Source organism: Notothenia rossii (assembly GCF_949606895.1).
Source record: "Notothenia rossii genome assembly, chromosome: 9".
NCBI classification, from domain to species: domain Eukaryota; kingdom Metazoa; phylum Chordata; class Actinopteri; order Perciformes; family Nototheniidae; genus Notothenia; species Notothenia rossii.
The window spans coordinates 660,023-678,026 of NC_136907.1; the positions used below are offsets into that span (position 1 = coordinate 660,023).

At 36.8% G+C, this 18,004-nt stretch overlaps 1 protein-coding gene across 1 annotated transcript; it reads left to right on the forward strand.

Moving 5' to 3' along the window:
• Positions 1-1,267: 1,267 nt before the first annotated feature.
• Positions 1,268-16,144, forward strand: LOC307019567 (cornifelin homolog B-like). The gene is made up of 4 exons (XM_079650576.1): positions 1,268-1,434; positions 14,465-14,550; positions 14,635-14,789; positions 15,663-16,144. Exons 2-4 carry the CDS (start codon positions 14,466-14,468, stop codon positions 15,783-15,785), a joined length of 363 nt encoding a protein of 120 aa, XP_079506702.1. The 5' UTR covers positions 1,268-1,434; position 14,465; the 3' UTR covers positions 15,786-16,144.
• The last annotated feature ends 1,860 nt before the right edge of the window (positions 16,145-18,004 follow it).

Consider the following 18,004-nt stretch of genomic DNA (forward strand, 5'->3'; position numbering starts at 1 on the left):
ATAACCACTATTTTCAATTTGTGGGGATAAAGGACGCACAAAATATTACGGTCAAATGTAAACTGTGTGCAGAAAGCATTGTCCACATCGAATAACAGCAATGCCAATCTCCTGAAGCACCTAAGTAATGTACATGGGGCTATAAAACTAGTCGCCAAAGACCCCACCGTCTCAACCAATGTCTAAACATATCTTTTGTGTTTTATTGTTCCTCTACATTTCATCATGAAAATTGCTTCAATGAGGGGGAGTTGTCTTTTCTCTTACTCTGCCAGAACAACACAAACACTTGTATTTGTATTGTAATTATTTGTAAAGTAAAGTCACTTGTTACTAGTTACTTTTATAAATCAGTAACTAATAAAGTAACTAGTTACTTTTTTGAGAGCAGTAACTATAAATATTACTAGTTACTTTTTAAAAGTAACTTGCCCAACACTGGTGGTGAGAGGTGGGGCTTAGTGGTGAGAGGTGGGGCTTAGTGGTAAGAGGCGGGGCTTAGTGGTGAGAGGCGCTTAGTTTTGAGAGGCGGGGCTTAGTGGTAAGAGGCGGGGCTTAGTGGTGAGAGAGAGGCGGGGCTTAGTGGCGAGAGGCTTAGCGGTGAGAGGCGGGGCTTAGGGCAAACAGGTGCTCCTGCTCTTTGGGACCAATGAAAATAGACTCTTTATATTCCTGGAGTAAACAACAGGAACCAATCACTGCCATGTCTGTGTTTACCTCCTGTCTGAGTGCTTTGTGTATTTTATTTAATAAACATGATATTTGTACATGTCTCTGTGTGAAGGACCCTGTTCTTCTTCTGTGGTGCCTCCCCCCCCCCCTCCCCATTTGTTTTAATACTAGTTGAACATGACATTTTGACCTTTCTATATGTTTTTATTTGTTTCTAGTAATTGTGCTTTTTATCTTGTTTTTAATTATGTTGTATTATTCTACTCCTATTGTGTGATTCTATATTCCCTGTTCAGCACTTTGGTCACTGAGGTGGTTTTAAAAGTGCTATATAAATATAAATAAAGGTTGATATTGAGATGTAAACGGTCTGCAGAAGTTGAAATGTTCCTCTTCGTGGCGCTGACTGATTCTGGATCAGAGATAATATTAATAATAATAACATGTTTATTTCGTATAGCACCTTTCACAGAAATATAATTCACAAAGTGCGTCACAAGAAACAGCAAAAGTTAAATGAATACCAGAACAAGAAGAGGCAGAAATGTAAGGTCATAAAAACAAAGCACAGAGCACGTGGAACAAACACGAGAACACATCGCAACATCTCAAGTGGAAACAGAAGCCAATGGAGAAAGGTAGATTACCTCAGAGAGAAAGCATTTCCTGAAGGAGTCAACAGGAAGTGGCTCTGCAGGAAGTGGCTCAACAGGAAGTGGCTCTGCAGGTCGGACAGGTTCCTCAGAAACCTGCGTCTCTCAGGTGAGCTGCTCCTCTTCCTCTAAGCTTTCATCCATAACGTGTGCATTACTAATATCATCATGATCCTCCCTGTGGTCCTCGGGTCAGAGGTGACCCGTTTCCCTTTAATGTCCAGATAAAGATTTATTTTATTCAGATTTATAGCAAAAGCAATTTTTGCAGAATTAGTCAAAAAATGTTTGCCTTTTTTGAAACTCAGAAATGAAGTTTGAAACTGTGTAAAAGAAGTCTATTGAGCAAGAAGAGTAACTCAGCGAACCCCTGAGGACAGAGGTCACAGGTGACGAGAACACAAGGGTTAATAATGTTTTGTAATAACGTGCAGTAACGTATATCTGCCACTACGTTCTTCTGCTCTTCCACACACTGCTCGTCACTCTGCAGCTCTTTGCTCTGTTAGTTTATTATCATGCTGCTGGGTTTATTGTGTTTCTGGAACAACAGCTTCCTTCAGGATAAATAAAGTCCTCTGATCTGTCTCTGTCTCTGTCTCTGGGTCTGTCTCTGTCTCTGGGTCTGTCTCTGTCTCTGTCTCTGTCTCTGGGTCTGTCTCTGTCTCTGTCTCTGGGTCTGTCTCTGGGTCTGTCTCTGTCTCTGTCTCTGGGTCTGTCTCTGTCTCTGGGTCTGTCTCTGTCTCTGGGTCTGTCTCTGTCTCTGGGTCTGTCTCTGGGTCTATCTCTGTCTCTGGGTCTGTCTCTGGGTCTGTCTCTGTCTCTGGGTCTGTCTCTGTCTCTGTCTCTATCTCTGTCTCTGGGTCTGTCTCTGTCTCTGGGTCTGTCTCTGTCTCTGGGTCTGTCTCTGTCTCTATCTCTGTCTCTGGGTCTGTCTCTGTCTCTGGGTCTGTCTCTGTCTCTGGGTCTGTCTCTGGGTCTGTCTCTGTCTCTGGGTCTGTATCTGTCTCTGGGTCTGTCTCTGTCTCTGGGTCTGTCTCTGTCTCTGTCTCTGGGTCTGTCTCTGGGTCTGTCTCTGTCTCTGGGTCTGTCTCTGTCTCTGCCTCTGTCTCTGTCTCTGGGTCTGTCTCTGTCTTTGGGTCTGTCTCTGTCTCTGGGTCTGTCTCTGTCTCTGGGTCTGTCTCTGGGTCTGTCTCTGTCTCTGGGTCTGTCTCTGCCTCTGTCTCTGTCTCTGGGTCTGTCTCTGGGTCTGTCTCTGTCTCTGGGTCTGTCTCTGTCTCTGGGTCTGTCTCTGTCTCTGGGTCTGTCTCTGGGTCTGTCTCTGGGTCTGTCTCTGTCTCTGTCTCTGGGTCTGTCTCTGTCTCTGTCTCTGTCTCTGGGTCTGTCTCTGGGTCTGCTCTGAAACATGTCAGGATTTATGAAAGTCTGAGAGTTCAAGAGTCAAGGCTGTCCTCATCATGTGTGCAGAGCTACAGGGTACACATGACAATCTGAGGCTCCTCCTCCAACAGACACGAAGACACACGATGACACGCGAAGACACACAATGACACACGAAGACACACGAAGACACACGATGACACACGAAGACACACGAAGACACACGAAGACACACGAAGACACACAATGACACACGAAGACACACAAAGACACACAAAGACACACGAAGACACACAAAGACACACAATGACACACGAAGACAAACAAAGACACACAATGACACACAATGACACACGAAGACACACAAAGACACACAAAGACACACAAAGACACACAATGACACACAATGACACACAATGACACACAATGACACACGAAGACACACAAAGACACACGAAGACACACAAAGACACACAATGACACACAAAGACACACAAAGACACACAATGACACACAAAGACACACAAAGACACACAATGACACACGAAGACACACAAAGACACACAAAGACACACAATGACACACAAAGACACACAAAGACACACAATGACACAAGAAGACACACAAAGACACACAAAGACACACAAAGACACACAATGACACACAATGACACACGAAGACACAGACACAATGAGATTAATAGTCTGATACTCTGATACTTAGAGTAACAGAGTATCAGACTATTAAAGTATTAGAGTATTATAGTATCAGAGTATTGTAGTATCAGAGTATTGTACTATCAGAGTATTAAAGTATCAGAGTATTAAAGTATCCGAGTATTGTAGTATCAGAGTATTAAAGTATCAGAGTATTGTAGTATCAGAGTATTAAAGTATCAGAGTATTAAAGTATCAGAGTATTGTAGTATCAAAGTATTAAAGTATCAGAGTATTAAAGTATCAGAGTATTGTAGTATCAGAGTATCAAAGTATCAGAGTATTGTAGTATCAGAGTATTGTAGTATCAGAGTATTGTAGTATCAGAGTACTAAAGTATCAGAGTATTGTAGTATCAGAGTATTGTAGTATCAGAGTGCTAAAGTATCAGAGTATTGTAGTATCAGAGTATTGTAGTATCAGAGTATTAAAGTATCAGAGTATTGTAGTATCAGAGTATTGTAGTATCAGAGTATTGTAGTATCAGAGTACTAAAGTATCAGAGTATTGTAGTATCAGAGTATTGTAGTATCAGAGTACTAAAGTATCAGAGTATTGTAGTATCAGAGTATTGTAGTATCAGAGTATTGTAGTATCAGAGTATTGTAGTACCAGAGTATTAAAGTATCAGAGTATTGTAGTATCAGAGTATTGTAGTATCAGAGTATTAAAGTATCAGAGTATTGTAGTATCAGAGTATTGTAGTATCAGAGTATTGTAGTATCAGAGTACTAAAGTGTCAGAGTATTGTAGTATCAGAGTATTGTAGTATCAGAGTATTGTAGTACCAGAGTATTGTAGTACCAGAGTATTAAAGTATCAGAGTATTGTAGTATCAGAGTATTAAAGTATCAGAGTATTGTAGTATCAGAGTATTGTAGTATCAGAGTATTGTAGTATCAGAGTATTGTAGTATCAGAGTATTAAAGTATCAGAGTATTGTAGTATCAGAGTATTGTAGTATCAGAGTATTGTAGTATCAGAGTATTAAAGTATCAGAGTATTGTAGTATCAGAGTATTGTAGTATCAGAGTATTGTAGTATCAGAGTAGTGTAGTATCAGAGTATTGTAGTATCAGAGTATTGTAGTATCAGAGTATTGTAGTATCAGAGTATTAAAGTATCAGAGTATTGTAGTATCGGAGTATTGTAGTATCAGAGTATTGTCGTATTGGAGTATTGTAGTATCAGAGTATTGTAGTATCAGAGTATTGTAGTATCAGAGTATTAAAGTATCAGAGTATTGTAGTATCGGAGTATTGTAGTATCAGAGTATTGTCGTATTGGAGTATTGTAGTATCAGAGTATTGTAGTATCAGAGTATTGTAGTATCGGAGTATTGTAGTATCAGAGTATTAAAGTATCAGAGTATTGTAGTATCAGAGTATTGTAGTATCAGAGTATTGTAGTATCAGAGTATTGTAGTATCAGAGTATTAAAGTATCAGAGTATTGTAGTATCAGAGTATTGTAGTATCAGAGTATTGTAGTATCAGAGTATTGTAGTATCAGAGTATTAAAGTATCAGAGTATTGTAGTATCAGAGTATTGTAGTATCAGAGTATTGTAGTATCAGAGTATTGTAGTACCAGAGTATTGTAGTATCAGAGTATTGTAGTATCAGAGTATTAAAGTATCAGAGTATTGTAGTATCGGAGTATTGTAGTATCAGAGTATTGTCGTATTGGAGTATTGTAGTATCAGAGTATTGCAGTATCAGAGTATTGTAGTATCGGAGTATTGTAGTATCAGAGTATTAGAGTATTAGAGTATTAAAGTATTAGAGTATTGTAGTATCAGAGTATTGTAGTATCAGAGTATTGTAGTGTCAGAGTATTGTAGTATCAGAGTATTGTAGTATCAGAGTATTAAAGTATCAGAGTATTGTAGTATCAGAGTATTAAAACATCAGAGTATTGTAGTATCAGAGTATTGTAGTATCAGAGTATTGTAGTATCAGGGTATTAAAGTATTAGAGTATTAAAGTATTAGAGTATTGTAGTATCTGAGTATTAAAGTATCAGAGTATTGTAGTATCAGAGCATTGTAGTATCAGAGTATTGTAGTATCAGAGTATTGTTGTATCAGAGTATTAAAGTATTAGAGTATTAAAGTATTAGAGTATTGTAGTATCAGAGTATTGTAGTGTCAGAGTATTGTAGTATCAGAGTATTGTAGTGTCAGAGTATTGTAGTGTCAGAGTATTAAAGTATCAGAGTATTGTAGTGTCAGAGTATTGTAGTATCAGAGTATTGTAGTATCAGAGTATTGAAGTATCAGAGTATTAAAGTATCAGAGTATTGTAGTATCAGAGTATTGTAGTATCAGAGTATTGTAGTATCAGAGTATTGAAGTATCAGAGTATTAAAGTATCAGAGTATTGTAGTATCAGAGTATTGTAGTATCAGAGTATTAAAGTATCAGAGTATTGTAGTATCAGAGTATTAAAGTATCAGAGTATTAAAGTATCAGAGTATTGTAGTATCAGAGTATTAAAGTATCAGAGTATTGTAGTATCAGAGTATTCGAGTATCAGAGCATTGTAGTATCAGAGTATTGTAGTATCAGAGTATTGTAGTATCCGAGTATTAAAGTATCAGAGTATTGTAGTATCAGAGTATTAAAGTATCAGAGTATTGTAGTATCAGAGTATTGTAGTATCAGAGTATTAAAGTATCAGAGTATTGTAGTATCAGAGTATTGTAGTATCAGAGTATTGTAGTGTCAGAGTATTGTAGTATCAGAGTATTGTAGTGCCAGAGTATTAAAGCATCAGAGTATTGTAGTATCAAAGTATTGTAGTATCAGAGTATTAAAGTATCAGGGTATTGTAGTATCAGAGTATTGTAGTATCAGAGTATTGTAGTATCAGAGTATTGTAGTGTCAGAGTATTGTAGTATCAGAGTATTAAAGCATCAGAGTATTGTAGTATCAAAGTATTGTAGTATCAGAGTATTAAAGTATCAGAGTATTGTAGTATCAGAGTATTGTAGTATCAGAGTATTAGAGTATCAGAGTATTGTAGTATCAGAGTATTGTAGTATCAGAGTATTGTAGTATCAGAGTATTAGAGTATCAGAGTATTGTAGTATCAGAGTATTGTAGTGTCAGAGTATTGTAGTATCAGAGTATTGTAGTGCCAGAGTATTAAAGCATCAGAGTATTGTAGTATCAAAGTATTGTAGTATCAGAGTATTAAAGTATCAGAGTATTGTAGTATCAGAGTATTGTAGTATCAGAGTATTGTAGTATCAGAGTATTGTAGTGTCAGAGTATTGTAGTATCAGAGTATTGTAGTATCAGAGTATTGTAGTGTCAGAGTATTAAAGCATCAGAGTATTGTAGTATCAAAGTATTGTGGTATCAGAGTATTAAAGTATCAGAGTATTGTAGTATCAGAGTATTGTAGTATCCGAGTATTAAAGTATCAGAGTATTGTAGTATCGGAGTGTTAAAGTATCAGAGTATTGTAGTATCAGAGTATTAGCGTATCAGAGCATTGTAGTATCAGAGTATTGTAGTATCAGAGTATTAAAGTATCAGAGTATTGTAGTATCAGAGTATTGTAGTATCTGAGTATTAAAGTATCAGAGTATTGTAGTATCAGAGTATTGTAGTATTAGAGTATTGTAGTATCAGAGTATTAAAGTATCCGAGTATTGTAGTATCAGAGTATTGTAGTGTCAGAGTATTGTAGTATCAGAGTATTGTAGTATCTGAGTATTAAAGTATCAGAGTATTAAAGTATCAGAGTATTGTAGTATCAAAGTATTGTAGTATCAGAGTATTAAAGTATTGGAGTATTGTAGTATCAGAGTATTGTAGTATCAGAGTATTGTAGTATCAGAGTATTAAAGTATCAGAGTATTGTAGTATCAGAGTATTATAGTATCAGAGTATTGATCTGTGTTATAGTATCAGAGTATTGATCTGTGTTATAGTATCAGAGTATTGTAGTATTAGAGTATTGTAGTATTAGAGTATTGTAGTATCAGAGTATTGTAGTATCAGAGTATTGTAGTATCAGAGTATTGTAGTATCAGAGTATTATAGTATCAGAGTATTGATCTGTGTTATAGTATCAGAGTATTGTAGTATTAGAGTATTGTAGTGTCAGAGTATTGTAGTATCAGGGTATTGTAGTATCAGAGTATTGTAGTATCAGAGTATTGTGGTATCAGAGTATTGCAGTATCAGAGTATTGTAGTATCAGAGTATTATAGTATCAGAGTATTGATCTGTGTTATAGTATCAGAGTATTGTAGTATCAGAGTATTGTAGTATCAGAGTATTGCAGTATCAGAGTATTGTAGTATCAGAGTATTGTAGTATCAGAGTATTGCATTATCAGAGTATTGTAGTATTAGAGTATTGCAGTATCAGAGTATTGTAGTATTAGAGTATTGTAGTATCAGAGTATTGCAGTATCAGAGTATTGTAGTATTAGAGTATTGTAGTATCAGAGTATTGTAGTATCAGAGTATTGTAGTATCAGAGTATTGCATTATCAGAGTATTGTAGTATCAGAGTATTGTAGTATTAGAGTATTGTAGTATCAGAGTATTGTAGTATCAGAGTATTGCAGTATCAGAGTATTGTAGTATCAAAGTATTGTAGTATCAGAGTATTGTAGTATTAGAGTATTGTAGTATCAGAGTATTGTAGTATCAGAGTATTGTAGTATCAGAGTATTGTAGTATCAGAGTATTAAAGTATCAGAGTATTGTAGTATCAGAGTATTAAAGTATCAGGGTATTGTAGTATCAGAGTATTGTAGTATCAGAGTATTGTAGTATCAGAGTATTAAAGTATCAGAGTATTGTAGTATCAGAGTATTGTAGTATTAGAGTATTGTAGTATCAGAGTATTGAAGTATCAGAGTATTGTAGTATCAGAGTATTGTAGTATCAGAGTATTGTAGTATCAGAGTATTAAAGTATCAGAGTATTGTAGTATTAGAGTATTGTAGTATTAGAGTATTGTAGTATCAGAGTATTAAAGTATCAGAGTATTGTATTATTGATCTGTCTCTCTGCAGGATGGAGGTGGTCGTATCAGAGCATTGTAGTGTTATAGTATTGATCTGTGTATCTCTCTTCAGGATGATCGTGGTCAGACAGCCTGGATCAGAGTATCAGAGTATTGATCTGTGTTATAGTATCAGAGTATTGATCTGTGTTATAGTATCAGAGTATTGATCTGTGTTATAGTATCAGAGTATTGATCTGTGTTATAGTATCAGAGTATTGATCTGTGTTATAGTATCAGAGTATCAGAGTATTGATCTGTGTTATAGTATCAGAGTATCAGAGTATTGATCTGTGTTATAGTATCAGAGTATCAGAGTATTGATCTGTGTTATAGTATCAGAGTATCAGAGTATTGATCTGTGTTATAGTATCAGATTATTGATCTGTGTTAGAGTATCAGAGTATTGATCTGTGTTAGGGTATCAGAGTATTGATCTGTGTTAGGGTATCAGAGTATTGATCTGTGTTATAGTATCAGAGTATTGATCTGTGTTAGAGTATCAGAGTATTGATCTGTGTTAGAGTATCAGAGTATTGATCTGTGTTATAGTATCAGAGTATTGTAGTATTAGAGTATTGTAGTATCAGAGTATTGTAGTATCAGAGTATTGTAGTATCAGAGTATTGTAGTATCAGAGTATTGCAGTATCAGAGTATTGTAGTATCAGAGTATTATAGTATTAGAGTATTGTAGTATCAGAGTATTGCAGTATCAGAGTATTGTAGTATTAGAGTATTGTAGTATCAGAGTATTGTAGTATTAGAGTATTGTAGTATTAGAGTATTGTAGTATCAGAGTATTATAGTATTAGAGTATTGTAGTATTAGAGTATTGTAGTATCAGAGTATTGTAGTATTGGAGTATTGTAGTATCAGAGTATTATAGTACCAGAGTATTGTAGTATCAGAGTATTGCAGTATCAGAGTATTGTAGTTTTAGAGTATTGTAGTATCAGAGTATTGTAGTATTAGAGTATTGTAGTATTAGAGTATTGTAGTATCAGAGTATTATAGTATTAGAGTATTGTAGTATCAGAGTATTGCAGTATCAGAGTATTGTAGTATCAGAGTATTAAAGTATCAGAGTATTGTAGTATCAGAGTATTGCAGTATCAGAGTATTGTAGTATCAGAGTATTGTAGTATCAGAGTATTGCAGTATCAGAGTATTGTAGTATCAGAGTATTGTAGTATCAGAGTATTAAAGTATCAGAGTATTGTAGTATCAGAGTATTAAAGTATCAGAGTATTGTAGTATCAGAGTATTGCAGTATCAGAGTATTGTAGTATCAGAGTATTGTAGTATCAGAGTATTGTAGTATTAGAGTATTAAAGTATCAGAGTATTATAGTATCAGAGTATTGTAGTATTGATCTGTCTCTCTGCAGGATGGAGGTGGTCGTATCAGAGCATTGTAGTATTATAGTATTGATCTGTGTATCTCTCTTCAGGATGATCGTGGTCAGACAGCCTGGATCAGAGTATCAGAGTATTGATCTGTGTTATAGTATCAGAGTATTGATCTGTGTTAGAGTATCAGAGTATTGATCTGTGTTATAGTATCAGAGTATCAGAGTATTGATCTGTGTTATAGTATCAGAGTATCAGAGTATTGATCTGTGTTATAGTATCAGAGTATCAGAGTATTGATCTGTGTTATAGTATCAGAGTATCAGAGTATTGATCTGTGTTATAGTATCAGAGTATCAGAGTATTGATCTGTGTTATAGTATCAGAGTATCAGAGTATTGATCTGTGTTATAGTATCAGATTATTGATCTGTGTTATAGTATCAGAGTATTGATCTGTGTTATAGTATCAGAGTATCAGAGTATTGATCTGTGTTATAGTATCAGAGTATCAGAGTATTGATCTGTGTTAGGGTATCAGAGTATTGATCTGTGTTATAGTATCAGAGTATTGATCTGTGTTAGAGTATCAGAGTATTGATCTGTGTTAGAGTATCAGAGTATTGATCTGTGTTATAGTATCAGAGTATTGTAGTATCAGAGTATTGTAGTATCAGAGTATTGCAGTATCAGAGTATTGTAGTATCAGAGTATTGTAGTATTAGAGTATTGTAGTATCAGAGTATTGTAGTATCAGAGTATTGTAGTATCAGAGTATTGTAGTATTAGAGTATTGTCGTATCAGAGTATTGTAGTATCAGAGTATTGTAGTATTAGAGTATTGCGGTATCAGAGTATTGTAGTATCAGAGTATTGTAGTATTAGAGTATTATAGTATCAGAGTATTGATCTGTGTTATAGTATCAGAGTATTGTAGTATTAGAGTATTGTAGTATCAGAGTATTGCAGTATCAGAGTATTGTAGTATCAGACTATTGTAGTATTAGAGTATTGTAGTATCAGAGTATTGTAGTATCAGAGTATTGTAGTATCAGAGTATTGTAGTATCAGAGTATTGTAGTATCAGAGTATTGAAGTATCAGCGTATTAAAGTATCAGAGTATTGTAGTATCAGAGTATTGTAGTATCAGAGTATTGTAGTATCAGAGTATTGTAGTGTCAGAGTATTAAAGTATCAGAGTATTGTAGTATTAGAGTATTGTAGTATCAGAGCATTGTAGTATCAGAGTATTGTAGTGTCAGAGTATTAAAGTATCAGAGTATTGTAGTATCAGAGTATTGAAGTATCAGCGTATTAAAGTATCAGAGTATTGTAGTATTAGAGTATTGTAGTATCAGAGCATTGTAGTATCAGAGTATTGTAGTATCAGAGTATTGTAGTATCAGAGTATTGTAGTATCAGAGTATTGAAGTATCAGCGTATTAAAGTATCAGAGTATTGTAGTATCAGAGTATTGTAGTATCAGAGTATTGTAGTATCAGAGTATTAAAGTATCAGAGTATTGTAGTATCAGAGCATTGTAGTATCAGAGTATTGTAGTATTAGAGTATTGTAGTGTCAGAGTATTAAAGTATCAGAGTATTGTAGTATCAGAGCATTGTAGTATCAGAGTATTGTAGTATCAGAGTATTGTAGTGTCAGAGTATTAAAGTATCAGAGTATTGTAGTATCAGAGCATTGTAGTATCAGAGTATTGTAGTATTAGAGTATTGTGGTATTAGAGTATTGTAGTATCAGAGTATTAAAGTATCAGAGTATTGTATTATTGATCTGTCTCTCTGCAGGATGGAGGTGGTCGTATCAGAGCATTGTAGTGTTATAGTATTGATCTGTGTATCTCTCTTCAGGATGATCGTGGTCAGACAGCCTGGATCAGAGTATCAGAGTATTGATCTGTGTTATAGTATCAGAGTATTGATCTGTGTTAGAGTATCAGAGTATTGATCTGTGTTATAGTATCAGAGTATCAGAGTATTGATCTGTGTTATAGTATCAGAGTATTGATCTGTGTTATAGTATCAGAGTATTGATCTGTGTTATGGTATCAGAGTATTGATCTGTGTTATAGTATCAGAGTATTGATCTGTGTTATAGTATCAGAGTATCAGAGTATTGATCTGTGTTAGAGTATCAGAGTATTGATCTGTGTTAGAGTATCAGAGTATTGATCTGTGTTATAGTATCAGAGTATTGATCTGTGTTATGGTATCAGAGTATCAGAGTATTGACCTGTGTTATAGTATCAGAGTATTGATCTGTGTTATAGTATCAGAGTATCAGAGTATTGATCTGTGTTATAGTATCAGAGTATCAGAGTATTGATCTGTGTTATAGTATCAGAGTATCAGAGTATTGATCTGTGTTAGAGTATCAGAGTATCAGAGTATTGACCTGTGTTATAGTATCAGAGTATCAGAGTATTGACCTGTGTTAGAGTATCAGAGTATCAGAGTATTGATCTGTGTTATAGTATCAGAGTATTGATCTGTGTTATAGTATCAGAGTATTGATCTGTGTTATAGTATCAGAGTATCAGAGTATTGATCTGTGTTATAGTATCAGAGTATCAGAGTATTGATCTGTGTTATAGTATCAGAGTATTGACCTGTGTTATAGTATCAGAGTATTGATCTGTGTTATAGTATCAGAGTATTGATCTGTGTTATGGTATCAGAGTATTGACCTGTGTTATAGTATCAGAGTATTGATCTGTGTTATAGTATCAGAGTATTGACCTGTGTTATAGTATCAGAGTATTGATCTGTGTTATGGTATCAGAGTATTGATCTGTGTTATAGTATCAGAGTATTGATCTGTGTTATAGTATCAGAGTATCAGAGTATTGACCTGTGTTATAGTATCAGAGTATTGATCTGTGTTATGGTATCAGAGTATTGATCTGTGTTATAGTATCAGAGTATTGATCTGTGTTATGGTATCAGAGTATTGATCTGTGTTATAGTATCAGAGTATTGATCTGTGTTATAGTATCAGAGTATTGATCTGTGTTATAGTATCAGAGTATCAGAGTATTGATCTGTGTTATAGTATCAGAGTATCAGAGTATTGATCTGTGTTAGAGTATCAGAGTATTGATCTGTGTTAGAGTATCAGAGTATTGATCTGTGTTATAGTATCAGAGTATTGATCTGTGTTATGGTATCAGAGTATTGATCTGTGTTATGGTATCAGAGTATCAGAGTATTGACCTGTGTTATAGTATCAGAGTATCAGAGTATTGATCTGTGTTATAGTATCAGAGTATCAGAGTATTGATCTGTGTTATAGTATCAGAGTATTGACCTGTGTTATAGTATCAGAGTATTGACCTGTGTTATAGTATCAGAGTATCAGAGTATTGATCTGTGTTATGGTATCAGAGTATCAGAGTATTGACCTGTGTTATAGTATCAGAGTATTGACCTGTGTTATAGTATCAGAGTATCAGAGTATTGATCTGTGTTATAGTATCAGAGTATTGATCTGTGTTATAGTATCAGAGTATTGATCTGTGTTATAGTATCAGAGTATTGATCTGTGTTAGAGTATCAGAGTATTGATCTGTGTTATAGTATCAGAGTATCAGAGTATTGATCTGTGTTATAGTATCAGAGTATCAGAGTATTGATCTGTGTTAGAGTATCAGAGTATTGATCTGTGTTATAGTATCAGAGTATCAGAGTATTGATCTGTGTTATAGTATCAGAGTATCAGAGTATTGATCTGTGTTATAGTATCAGAGTATCAGAGTATTGATCTGTGTTATAGTATCAGATTATTGATCTGTGTTAGAGTATCAGAGTATTGATCTGTGTTAGGGTATCAGAGTATCAGAGTATTGATCTGTGTTATAGTATCAGAGTATCAGAGTATCAGAGCATCAGAGTATTGATCTGTGTTATAGTATCTGAGTATCAGAGTATTGATCTGTGTTATAGTATCAGAGCATCAGAGTATTGATCTGTGTTATAGTATCAGAGTATCAGAGTATTGATCTGTGTTATAGTATCAGAGTATCAGAGTATTGATCTGTGTTAGAGTATCAGAGTATCAGAGTATTGATCTGTGTTAGAGTATCAGAGTATTGATCTGTGTTATAGTATCAGAGTATCAGAGTATCAGAGTATCAGAGCATCAGAGTATTGATCTGTGTTATAGTATCAGAGTATCAGAGTATTGATCTGTGTTATAGTATCAGAGTATTGATCTGTGTTATAGTATCAGAGTATTGATCTGTGTTATAGTATCAGAGTATTGATCTGTGTTATAGTATCAGAGTATTGATCTGTGTTATAGTATCAGAGTATTGATCTGTGTTATAGTATCAGAGTATTGATCTGTGTTATAGTATCAGAGTATTGATCTGTGTTATAGTATCAGAGTATTGATCTGTGTTATAGTATCAGAGTATCAGAGTATTGATCTGTGTTATAGTATCAGAGTATTGATCTGTGTTATAGTATCAGAGTATCAGAGTATTGATCTGTGTTATAGTATCAGAGTATTGATCTGTGTTATAGTATCAGAGTATTGATCTGTGTTATAGTATCAGAGTATTGATCTGTGTTATAGTATCAGAGTATCAGAGTATTGATCTGTGTTATAGTATCAGAGTATTGATGTATTGACCCGTCTCTCTGCAGGATGGTGGTGGTCAGTCAGCCCGGATCAGACGCTGCCGCTGAGTGGGCGAGTGGAGTGTGTGACTGCTGCCAGGACAAGAGACAGTGTAAATACTGCTGCTGCTGCTGTTGTTGTTTTTGTTTTTGTTGTTGTTGTTGTTATTGTTATGTATATGTGTATATTTGTACAGGCTGCCTGTGGTTCTGGTGCTGCCCCTGCTCGGCCTGCAGACTCTCTAAAGCCCTCGGTCAGTGTCTCTGTCTCCCCCTATTGGACGTCTGTGGCTGCGTCCGACCAATCAGCTTCTCCATGCGGGTCCTCATGAGGCAGCGCTACGGCATCAGGGTGAGGACATCTCAGAGTCTGATCATCACTGTGTCTTTCTGTCTCCATCCTGCAGCTGGAGGACAGAGAACAGAGAGCAGAGGACAGAGGACGAGCAGGAGCTTCCTGCTCGTCCTCTGCTCTCTGTGGTGCGTTCAGGGAACCATGTGCAGTGTTATATTGACCGTGTGCTCTGTGGTGCGTTCAGGGAACCATGTGCAGTGTTATAATGACCGTGTGCTCTGTGGTGCGTTCAGGGAACCATGTGCAGTGTTATAATGACCGTGTGCTCTGTGGTGCGTTCAGGGAACCATGTGCAGTGTTATATTGACCGTGTGCTCTGTGGTGCGTTCAGGGAACCATGTGCAGTGTTATATTGACCGTGTGCTCTGTGGTGCGTTCAGGGAACCATGTGCAGTGTTATAATGACCGTGTGCTCTGTGGTGCGTTCAGGGAACCATGTGCAGTGTTATATTGACCGTGTGCTCTGTGGTGCGTTCAGGGAACCATGTGCAGTGTTATATTGACCGTGTGCTCTGTGGTGCGTTCAGGGAACCATGTGCAGTGTTATAATGACCGTGTGCTCTGTGGTGCGTTCAGGGAACCATGTGCAGTGTTATAATGACCGTGTGCTCTGTGGTGCGTTCAGGGAACCATGTGCAGTGTTATATTGACCGTGTGCTCTGTGGTGCGTTCAGGGAACCATGTGCAGTGTTATAATGACCGTGTGGTCTGTGGTGCGTTCAGGGAACCATGTGCAGTGTTATAATGACCGTGTGCTCTGTGGTGCGTTCAGGGAACCATGTGCAGTGTTATATTGACCGTGTGCTCTGTGGTGCGTTCAGGGAACCATGTGCAGTGTTATAATGACCGTGTGCTCTGTGGTGCGTTCAGGGGACCATGTGCAGGGACTGCCTCTGCTCCACCTTCTGCGTTCCGTGTGTTTGGTGCCAGATGTCTCGAGAGGTTTCGGACAGAAAGCTGCCGGCCGGCCTCGGTGACCTCATCAGCCACTGATGATGTCATCATCCACTGCTGTGACATCACTGTGAGAGCTGCGCTGCCATTGGTTGCTTCACTAATAATCCAGAGTGACTCTTAAATGTTATTTCCTGTATTCACTGTATTTTGTCTCATATCAAACATTGGCTGAGCTCGTCTGCCGCTGATGAGATCACTGTGAAGCTGTACAGTGATTGGTTAGTTTATTAATAGCCAATAACTTCCTCATTTATGTTTACTATGTGATTTATATATTTATATTATTAGATACAGTTTCTCAAATCAGTGTATTTTATGTTTTGTTCGTTTTCACTAGACTTTGTACTTCTTTTTGTTTTTTATTATATTTGTAAAATAAAAAATGATGGCTTAAATGTTTGATAAAAATCACCTGGATGTTTATTCCCCTTAATGTCCTTTATATTAACATTGGAGGAGCCTGTGACCTAAGATTGTCATCGCTCTGTAGCTATGTTCGTTTGACAAATAAAGAACATCGATCAGGAATCCATCAAATCATTCAGTTGGCGTCTCCCCGTTACCTGCAGAAGGAAGCCATGCACGCAACGCAGCCCCGCCCTCTTTATCTCCAGGTGACTTTCTGCTGATTTCCTCCGTGCTGCAGTGCTGATCGTTTCACCACGGAGGAAAGCACTTCTCTAATTGCAGTACTCATAAGGAGCTGTAGAAAATGCTGCAGTTTTTGCGTGGCTGTGTCTTTAGTTGAAAGCCCAGTGGCGATCTGTTCATCTCTCATCTAAATAATATGCTACAAAGGAGCGGACTGGCCATCTGTGTGTTGAACTTTCCTGTCGGCTCCCAGACCGTAGTCGAGGAGGGAAGAAGCAACAAGCTTCAGGTTCAATAACCAACTTTAGCTTCAATGACTGGAGAGAGGCGAGCTCTTCTTGGGAGGCCGTTGCATTTATTTAGCTGTTCTTCTGTTTCACAAAATACATCACAGACAATTATCGATCGTTGGCACGCTGATAACTTTTTTTAAATGGCACTTCATATCAAAAAGGTTGCTGACCCCTGGTTTAGATGATTTTGCGATGTGTTTTTTCAAAAATAAAATAACAAACCTTTGCACATGCAACAAAGAAAATAGGCCTTTACAATATGCAAAAGAAATAGGCAAAACAAAATAACAAACAACTTAGGTATTCTTTCTTTCTTGATAATGCTTATATAACTTCGTAACTTAAAGGGTACTTGTACGATTTGCAGTGTTGGGTGTAACGCGTTACAAAAGTAACGGAGTTACAATATATTACTTTTTGCTGTAACGAAGTAATGTAACGCATTACTAATGAAATGTGGGTAATATATGACCCGTTACAATGCGCAGTAACGCATTACAACACATTTTAACCCGAAATTAAATGGTGTTTTGTTTTTTAAGAATGTACTAACATAGCGAGACATTCCGACACCAGAAACAAATTATGCGGGTAGATTAGTAAACCTGGTGTTTACCCTTCAGGCTTCGCGTCGGGATCTTCGGGGCAGTTGAATGTTATGCACAGTGCTTGAATTGGAATAAAAAAGGTGCCAGTACTCTAAATCAGCAACTGTTTCAAGTCAATTTATTTATACAGCCCAAAAACAAGTATTTGGCTCAAAGTCATAGTATATCCTATAATGCTGGTGGGTTGGTCTCTTTACTGTATATTTGCATGATGCATCAATCTGGTGCACTTTGAGAGCAAAGTGAAGAGATATATGGATACCTCTCAACATCCATAATGAAACAACTGTAAACAGATTTACTTTTTCTTTATGGATATAAAAGAAAGTAAAGCCTGACTCCTACTGGCGGCTGGTTAAATGACTCCTCGTCCCTGAGGCCACTCACCATCTTTCAGCAGGAAAGGAGAGAGGGAATCCTTGTCCGGCGACAACCGCTGTCTTTTCGCACTATTATTAAGCCAAGATAACATTTTCGAAATGCTAACGTTATGTGATGTCTTTTCTGCTCTAGTCTATCGCTGCGGCGCGTCATGTTGTCATGCGTCATGACGTGAGTACCGGCATTTTAAGTGCCGGTACCACATGGGTAAAAATCAGAAGTGCCGGTACTGCGTACCGGTGAGTACCGGCCCAATTCAAGCACTGGATGCACACTCTATTCAAAAAAGAGAACGGAGCGAAAAATACAAGGACAAAATGGTGCCAGGTGCGAGGGACCTGCTCCGCTGCGCGTGCATCATTTCCAAAGTGCTTCCACAGCA

What these genes read in the sequence shown, in the direction of transcription:
- LOC307019567 (XM_079650576.1), top strand. Translation starts at nt 14,466, where the DNA reads ATGGTGGTGGTCAGTCAGCCCGGATCAGACGCTGCCGCTGAGTGGGCG. An exon ending in CTGCCAGGACAAGAGACAGT is followed by an intron (nt 14,551 to 14,634) that starts GTAAATACTGCT and finishes ATATTTGTACAG; the next exon opens with GCTGCCTGTGGTTCTGGTGC. An exon ending in GGCAGCGCTACGGCATCAGG is followed by an intron (nt 14,790 to 15,662) that starts GTGAGGACATCT and finishes TGGTGCGTTCAG; the next exon opens with GGGACCATGTGCAGGGACTG.